The following is a 9,594-nucleotide window of genomic DNA, read 5'->3' as shown; positions in this document are numbered from 1 at the left end:
GCCATGGGTGACAACTCCGATGCTCCAAAGAAGAAGGCCAAGGAAAACGCTGCCATCATGGCCGCGGCCTTTTCCTGGTCAACCGGAGGGTATGATCTGTTAGTCCATGTCTTATTGGTTGATGTGTTTGCTGTACTTAGCACATTGATGGATATGCCAGTTATATGCCTAGTACACACTAGCATGTTTGCATATCTGTATCGAATTAATATTGATGTTGCTATCAACATGGTTTATTTATGGATTAAATTAATTGAAAAAAAAACTTAATTACCCAATAGTTTGTTGGCCAACAAACAGAAGCATCGAGTGAAGCACAACTCCACTCCACCTCTAGAGCGGTAAAAGGATATTTGGCTAACATGTTAGTTGTAGATTCCGAACAAAGAGAGGTGGTTGTGAAATATCTGAAGTACTCTTTTATTCATTTTATTTCTTTATTTTTCCTTCATGATAATGATTTTGTCTTCCTCTGCTTCACACATTCTGAGATAGTGTCTGTCCTTCCGATGTATCTCATTCCTTGATCACCAGTAATTGACGAACATAAGTGAGTACCACTTTGTGGCAGGTTGATGACTTGGAGTAGTTTAATGAGATTGATGGGTGAATTTACATCAACTGCAAAATCGGATGGGTATATGGACAGCATAGAAGATTATGTGAATCTAACAGGTGAAGAGTCGAACCCGCAAAAAAAAGGTGAAGAGTCTTATTAGTACTCCATAAGATTGCAGAGTCCAGTCTTATTTTACTCTACCTAAAATATGGAGTTAAAGTATTTGGGTCAACTTTACATGCCATGAGTAGCCTAGCCACAGACTACCATCCTCGTACTCTACATACTGCAATCTCACAATAAAGAAAAATAAAAAAACAAAACATACATTTTTACTGATCTTCAAACGTTTCAGTAGTCAATACTGAAACAAGATAGACAGAGACAGAGAGAGAAAGAGACAGAAACCGAGAAGGAAACATAAAATGTCTGAAGTTGTTGTCATGCTCATGAACAATGTAATGTGCAGAAACTAGCATTCTTACAGTATCGTGGGATACAACCTGAATTTTTGTTCAAAAAAATTACCATAGGCTAACGCTTACGCACACAGCAAAATGCAGCAAGTCGTGTACGGATGCATTAACTTGACCATGTTCAGAACTCTGGTCTCCATGAAAACACAAATTCATTTAAGAGAATAACAAAACTTTAAGCGGAATAACAAAACTCAAGTGCTCAACTCACTGCAAGAACCACCACATCTGTTCTCCATCTAAGAGAAATGCGGCTAACAACAATTAAGTAGTAGCCATTGTCAACACATTACAGACCAATGCCATTGCACCCATTGTACAAATAGTTTCAGAATTTTAGGACCATGATGACAAAGCAAATAGGTTTCCTACTGTCAGGAGAACAAACCAAGTTTAAGTAGCAGGAACACATGAACTGCTGGGTTTTCCTGAACCCATATCTCTATGTCAGTCGTGTCCGAGGCGGCGACACTTCTGAAGAGGTGGATAGGAAGGCGACTTCTAGGGGCATCTCTCTACTCTGCAGCGACATCCGCATACCGCAGCTCCTCGTGGGCTGAATTACCAGGAAAATAGTTAAACTGTTAGGCATTATGTGTCACAGGTACTGCAACAGCTTTAAATAAGAGGATAAAAAAGAAAGCTGATGTACAAAGCCTCAAAACAATGTAAAGTGCTGTGGGCTAAAAACCAATTACAGTAGGCTAAAAAACAGAAATCATTATGAACGATTGGCTCCGAAGTCTACCACTAGTGGCATATCGTATTAAATTGAAGAAATGAATAATCTGAGTCAAAGAACAGTACCATCAAAACCATTGGTTTACGTATCAAGGTTCAGTGTGGATTTTTTACTTATGAAATGATTCCCCAGCTCTAGCAAACAACTATCTTCAGACAACCTTCTAGCATCTGTCCATAAACCCAACAGGCACAATGTTGCGCCTGTTAACCACATACTGATTTAATCCAACAGCAGTTCATACTATTTCCATGTCTTAACTCGTAACTCAAAGTCTGAAACAGATTATCAAAAGTTCGGAACAATTACTGTAGGCTAGAAAATAGAAACCTATGTGAAGCTGAACTAGGCAGACAGAACTGATTTGGGTTTTCAAATTCCAAAGCCTTCCACTAGCGGCATATCGTATTAAAGCACAGTAGCATCAAAACGAATAGTTCCCATATCAAGGTTTACTGTGGATTTTAAATCTGTCCATAATAGCATCAAAGAACTGATTTGATTCAACAACTTTTACTAAAAGTCTGAAACACATTAGGAAAAGTTTCAGACCACATAAACTGTTTTCCAGACTAGTGGTTTCGAATACCCAAACCTTTACTAGTCACCGACCTCTTCATATGCCCCTCGCCAGGCACACACACTACAAACAACATTTAGCAACATCTAGCATCTGTCCATAAATACAATTTACTGATATCTATAATCGTACTGCAGTTCTGACTATTCCCATAAACCCAACCGGCACAATGTCATGCCTGTTGACCTCCTACTGATTTAATTTAGCAACTTCTACTGACAATTTCCATGTCTTAACTACTAACCGAAAGGCTGAAACAGATTATCAAAAGTTTCAGACTACACCAGTTTCAGTAAACTGCTTTTTCAGAATTCAGACTAGTAGTTCAAGACTACTGCGAATACGAGTTTCTTGCGAAAGGAGAAGACTAGGAAGGTTTCTCACCAGGCGTCCCGATGATGGTGAGGAAGATGTGGAGGGTATGGCCGCTACTGGGCAGGTCGACGACAAGTGGAAACATCCGGCCATCACGTGTGGGGAGGCCCATGACGAGCTCGGAGTCGTCCAAGTCTATCATGGGGCGCAGCCGCCTGACCAGATGATTCCTCAGGCGGAACACAGACCTCCCCCAGAACACGAACGAGCCGCGGGTGATGAGGCCCCCGAGGATGTTCCGCCACATGTACATGATCATCCGCGACCGCAACATGGGGTGGGGAAGCTGCAGTTGAGTCCCAGACAACCATGGTCAAATCAAAAAAGCCAAAGAAACAAAGCATGCGAATGAAAGAAAATCCAAGAACCCAATTCACTCAAATTGGGGAAGAATCAAGGAACGGGCTCACCCCAATCGGACGTGGAAGGGGAGGCATGACCTCCCTGGCGGGGATTTGCTCCATGACCCAGAGCATCTTCCTGCTGATGTTGTCGAGGTCCTCAATGTAGTCGACGCTGGCGTCGGTGTTCCAGTACCTCCCATTGGCGCGGAGGCAGGCGCCGCCGATGTGGCGGAGGTAGACCTCTTCCTCGGATTCTGACAGGATGGCGTGCCAAACGAGTGGCTCCACCTCAGGATGGTAGTAGTCACGCTGCTCGACGCGGAGCCCGCGGTGGCCGGGCGGCGCCGGCACGTCCGTGGCGGCGAGGTAGTGGCCGTAGGCGGCACTGTGGAGGAGCAGGAACTGTCCGTCCTCGCCTGGGTGCCGGTGTGCCGGTGCACCGCCCAAGCCGTGTTCATAGACTCCCGGCGGAAGCGGAGGTTGATGCCATGGCCGTCCTCGTCGGCGTGCAGGTACGTGCCGTGCACGCGGCTGCGCAGCCGCACGTGCTGGCCGTGATGGAACTGCTCCATCTGTCGCCGGTGACGCTGGAGAGCAGAGGCGCGCGGGGGAAGGAGAGGTGGGTTCTTGGTTTCTTGGCGCTGCGGCGAGGCGGAGAAGAGAAGAAGCGAGAGCTGTTGGTTGAGACGGTTGCGTTGGGCGCCAAGGCAGAGTATTTATTCAAGGCTCGGCTTTCGGCACTAGGTGGGCCGTTGGACATAGGTCCCGATGCCCGCGCAAGTTTGATCCAGCCCACCTAACCGCCCACAACCCCTAAAAAAACAATCTAATCGTCCACAATCACCTCAACAAAAAAAAACCTAATCGTCCACAATCCCTCAAAAGAAAAACAACAATGCGGAGGACTATATATTATTGGGGAACGTAGCACTTCAAAAAATTTCCTACGATCACGCAAAATCTATCTAGGAGAAGCATAGCAACAAGCGGGGAGAGTACGTCCATGTACCTTTGTAGACCGAAAGCGGAAGCGTTTAGTAATACAGTTGATGTAGTCGAACGTCTTCGCAATCCAACCGATCCAAGCACCGAACGTACGACACCTCCGCGTTCAGCATACGTTCAGCTCAATGACGTCCATCGAGCTCTTGATCCAGTTGAGGCCGAGGAAGGGTTTCGTCAGCACGACAACATGGTGACGGTGATGATGAAGTTACCGGCGCAAGGCTTCGCCTAAGCACTACGACGATATAACTGAGGTGCGTAACTGTGGAGGGGCGCACCGCACACCGCTAAGAGATTGTCTGTTGTGCTATTGGGGTGCCTCCTGGCCACGTATATAAAGGAGGGAGGGAGAGAGGAGGCCGGCCAGGTTGGGCGCTCTAGAGGGGAGTCCTACTTGGACTCCTAGTCCAAGGAGGATTCGCCCCCCTCCCCCATTTTCCTTTCTTCCACCGGATGGAAAGGGAAGGGAAGATAGAGGGGGGAGGAAAGAGGGGGGCCAGCCACTAGTAGAAAAGGGGGCAATGGTCCAGGCCGGGCCAGCCCATTAGTCCCGGTTCAATCCAGAACGGGGACCAATGGGGGAATTGGACCCGGTTCGTGAGCCACGGGGGCCGGCCGGGCCACGTGGGTCATTGGTCCCGGTTCGGCTGGACCTATTGGTCCCGGTTGGTGGGACTAACCGGGACCAATGGGCCTCGCTCCTGGCCCACCCCCTTTGGTCCCGGTTGGTGGCATGTACCGGGACCAAAGGCTGCCCTTTAGTCCCGGTTCGTGCCACGAACCGGGACCAATGATATGCCTATATATACCCCTCGCCCGCGAGCAGAGCACTCCCACTGCTCTATTTTTCGTCGCCGGCGAGGGGAGAGCTTTGTGGTGCTCTAGCTCACCTCCTATGCACACGAGGTGTTAGATAGAATGTCCGAGCCACACTACTTAAGCTTTCTCCTCTCCAAGGTTGACCTCCAAGCTCCATTTTCCTCAATATTTGTCTAGGTTTAGCGGTCCGTCACGTCCCGTCCCCGTCTCCACCGCCGTCAATCGCCCGCGCCGATCTCGTCGCCGGCACCACCGTGGTGAGCCTCTTATTCTTATCTTCTTTCAGAAAGAAAAAAAAAATTCTTACTTGTATGTTTGTATAGATACTTGTATAATTTTCTTACTTTTATTATTGCATCTTATATAGTGCGATGGTTTTGGTATCCGCCCCCGTCGGCCCTCGTCCTGTCTATGATTCAGATGTGGTATATATTATCTTTTGATAACTATTGGTTCATTTATTCTTTATGACAATTATGCCGACGAACGTGACATAGATTTTATTTATCTAGGAGGTTGTTGAAACGGAAATTCCAACCGACCCTATTGTCGAGAGGTTAAATTTAGTTGAAGAAGAAAACAATTTGTTGAAGGAAAAAATTAAAAAAATTGAGGAGGAGAAGATGATATTGGAGTTGCATGTTGCGGATGTCGTCGATGATCACAAGATCAAGATGGATGCAATGCGCTTGAAGATTAGAAAGATTAGAAAATATGCCATTCATACCGAGGCTTGGTAGCATTATGCCGTTGGATCAGTTGTTACATTGGTTGCGATTATGATCGCATTTGTTTTCGCATTGAAATGTTTTACATAGTTTCAGTGTATGGTTTAATTAATTTAGATGCTCTGCAGAGCTTTATGTTGTTAGATGAGAACTATGTATGTACTTTTGTTTTAATGTGATGATGAACTTCTATTAATTTGGTCACTTAATTATCTATTCATTATGTTCTGTAACGATTTTTGACACACTTAATTATATATAATGCACGCAGATGAACCAGCAATGGATGTACGGTTCAAGACACACCTCCGAGTACATTAAGGGCGTGCATGATTTTCTCGAAGTGGCTGAGGCAAACAAGCAGAATGGTTTTATGTGTTGTCCATGCCCTATATGTGGGAATACGAAGTCTTACTCTGACCGGAAAATCCTCCACACCCACCTGCTTTACAAGGGTTTCATGCCACACTATAATGTTTGGACGAGGCACGGAGAAATAGGAGTTATGATGGAAGACGGCGAAGAAGAAGAGTACGATGACAACTATGTGCCCCCTGAATATGGCGATGCTACTGAACATCAAGAGGAACCAGACGATGTGCACAATGATGCTGCAACGGGCGAAGCTGCTGAAGATCAAGAGGAACCAGACGATGTGCCCGATGATGATGATCATCTCCGCAGGGTCATTGTCGATGCAAGGATGCAATGCGAAAGTCAAAAGGAGAAGCTGAAGTTCGATCGCATGTTAGAGGACCACAAAAAAGGGTTGTACCCCAATTGCGAAGATGGCAACACAAAGCTCGGTACCGTACTGGAATTGCTGTAGTGGAAGGCAAAGAATGTTGTGCCTGACAAAGGATTTGAGAAGCTACTGAAAATATTGAAGAAGAAGCTTCCAAAGGATAACAAATTGCCCGACAATACATATGCAACAAAGAAGGTCGTATGCCCTCTAGGATTGGAGGTGCAGAAGATACATGCATGCCCTAATGACTGCATCCTCTACTGCGGTGCATACAAGGATCTGAACGCATGCCCGGTATGCGGTGCATTACGGTATAAGATCAGACGAGATGACCCTGGTGATGTTGACGGCGAGCCCCCTAGGAAGAGGGTTCCTGCGAAGGTGATGTGGTATGCTCCTATAATACCACGGTTGAAACGTCTGTTCAGAAACGGAGAGCATGCCAAGTTGATGCGATGGCACAGTGAGGACCGTAAGAAAGACGGGAAGTTGAGAGCACCCGCTGACGGGTCGCAGTGGAGAAAAATCGAGAGAAATTACTGGGATGAGTTTTCAAGTGAGCCAAGGAACGTATGGTTTGCTTTAAGCGCGGATGTCATTAATCCTTTCGGGGAGCAGAGCAGCAATCACAACACCTGGACCGTGACTCTATGTATGTATAACCTTCCTTCCTTGGATGTGCATGAAGCGGAAGTTCATTATGATGCCAGTTCTCATCCAAGGCCCTAAGCAACCCGGCAACGACATTGATGTGTACCTAAGGCCATTAGTTGAAGAACTTTTACAACTGCGGAATGGAAACGGTGTACGTACGTGGGATGAGCACAAACAGGAGGAATTTTACCTAAAGGCGTTGCTGTTCATGACCATCAACGATCGGCCCACTCTCAGTAACCTTTCAGGACAGACAAACAAGGGATACCACGCATGCACGCACTGTTTACTTGACACCGATAGTATATACCTGGAAAGCTGCAGGAAGAATGTGTACCTGGGCTATCGTCGATTTCTTGCGACCAACCATCAATGTCGAAAGAAAGGCAAGCATTCCAAAGGCGAGGCAGATCACCGGAAGAAGCCCGCCATGCGTACCGGTGATCACGTATTTGCTATGGTCAATGATTTACACGTAATCTTTGGAAAGGGTCCTGGCGGACTAGCTGTTCCGAGTGACGCTGGGGGACACACACCCATGTGGAAGAAGAAATCTATATTTTGGGACCTACCCTACTGGAAAGACCTAGAGGTCCGCTCTTTGATCGACGTGATGCACGTGACGAAGAACCTTTGCGTGAACCTGCTAGGTTTCTTGGGCGTGTATGGGAAGACAAAAGATACAACTGAGGCACGGGAGGACCTGCAACATTTGCACGAAAAAGATGACATGCCTCCAAAGCAGTATGAAGGTCCTGCCAGCTATGCTCTTACCAAAGAAGAGAAGGAAATCTTCTTTGAATGCCTGCTTAGTATGAAGGTCCCGACTGGCTTCTTGTCGAATATAAAAGGAATAATAAATTTGGCAGAGAAAAAGTTTCAGAACCTAAAGTCTCATGACTGCCACGTGATTATGTCGCAACTGCTTCCGGTTGCATTGAGGGGGCTTCTACCGAAAAACGTCCGATTAGCCATTATGAAGCTATGTGCATTCCTCAATGCAATCTCTCAGAAGGTGATCGATCAATAAATCATACCAAGGCTAAGGAGTGATGTGGTGCAATGTCTTGTAAGTTTCGAGCTGGTGATCCCACCATCCTTCTTCAATATCATGACACACGTCCTAGTTCATCTAGTTGACGAGATTGTCATTCTGGGCCCCGTGTTTCTACACAATATGTACCCCTTTAAGAGGTTCATGGGAGTCCTAAAGAAATATGTCCGTAACCGCGCTAGGCCAGAAGGAAGCATCTCCATGGGCCATCAAACAGAGGATGTCATCGGGTTTTGTGTTGACTTCATTCCTAGCCTTTAGAAGATAGGTCTCCCTCAATCGCGGTATGAGGGGAGAATGACTGGAAAAGGCACGCTTGGAAGGGACTCAATAATATTCAGGAACGGATATTCTTGGTCTCAAGCACACTACACAGTTCTACAGAACTGTACCTTGGTGACCGCGTATGTCGATGAACACAAGAACAGTCCGCGCTCCAAACACCCGGAGCAGTGCGATGACTGGTTTACATGTGAACACATCAGGACTTTCAGCAGTTGGTTGGAAGCATGTCTTAGAGGTGACAACACTGTTTGTGCTGAGCTGTACTTGTTGTCCAGGGGACCATCTTCGACTGTTACGATTTGGAAAGGATACGAGATAAATGGGAATACATTTTACACGATTGACCAAGATCAAAAGAGCACCAACCAAAACAGCAGTGTCCGCTTTGATGCAACAACCGAGAGGGGAAAGGACACATATTATGGTTACATAGTGGACATATGGGAACTTGAGTACGGACATGATTTTAAGGTCCCTTTGTTTAAGTGCAAATGGGTCAATCTATCAGGAGGGGGGTACAGGTAGACCCACAGTATGGAATGACAACAGTAGATCTGAAAAATCTTGGGTACACTAACGAACCGTTCGTCCTAGCCAATGATGTGGCATAGGTTATCTATGTGAAGGACATGTCTACCAGACCGAGAAAAAGAAAAGATAAGGAAGTGAATACATCATACGATGAGCCAAAGCGCCACATAGTTCTTTCAGGAAAAAAGGACATCATGGGAGTGGAGGGCAAGACAGACATGTCTGAAGATTATGAAAAGTTTCATGAAATTCCTCCCTTCAAAGTCAAGGCTGACCCCAGCTTCCTGATAAACGATGAAGATTATCCAAGGTTACGGCGCAATAAGCAAATGACACAAGCGAAGAAAAAGTGAAGACTTTCTCCCGCAACTATTATGATGATACCATGCCAACTTTGTAACAGACGAGTATGATACCATTATCCGTTTTGTACAAGCACATGCTATGTGGGTGAATTTATTATACCATGCCAACTTTCAACTTTTTTAGAGTTCATTTGAAATGCTTTAATGTCTTATGGTTCGGCCCTCGTAATAATTAAAAATAGCAACAATAAATATTTTGTTGTAAGTAGAAACAAAATAAAAAAAATAAAGCAAGAAAGAAAACAAAAAAACAAAAAAAGTGTTTTCAAATTTGAAAACTAATGGCACTAACAGAAAGTTTATAAATTTTTTAAAACTAAAAGCAAAAA

General features: G+C 45.6%; 1 protein-coding gene across 1 annotated transcript in view; it reads right to left on the bottom strand.

The window, feature by feature from the left end:
• Window positions 1–1,221: 1,221 nt before the first annotated feature.
• Window positions 1,222–9,594, bottom strand: part of LOC123157550 (uncharacterized) — a 146,572-nt gene continuing 138,199 nt past the window's right edge. Inside the window, exons 2-4 of the mRNA XM_044575837.1 lie at window positions 3,143–3,750; window positions 2,742–3,018; window positions 1,222–1,591 (exon numbers count right to left, since the gene is read on the bottom strand). Of these exons, the coding sequence (XP_044431772.1) occupies window positions 1,551–1,591; window positions 2,742–3,018; window positions 3,143–3,750 (926 nt within the window). The 3' untranslated portion in view covers window positions 1,222–1,550. The remainder of the gene's footprint in view (window positions 1,592–2,741; window positions 3,019–3,142; window positions 3,751–9,594) is intronic.

The sequence above is a fragment of the Triticum aestivum genome, chromosome 7B (assembly GCF_018294505.1).
Source record: "Triticum aestivum cultivar Chinese Spring chromosome 7B, IWGSC CS RefSeq v2.1, whole genome shotgun sequence".
Taxonomy (NCBI): Eukaryota; Viridiplantae; Streptophyta; class Magnoliopsida; order Poales; family Poaceae; genus Triticum; species Triticum aestivum.
The sequence above is the reverse complement of the archived record's forward strand: the minus strand, read 5'-3'. Positions and strand labels throughout refer to the sequence as shown.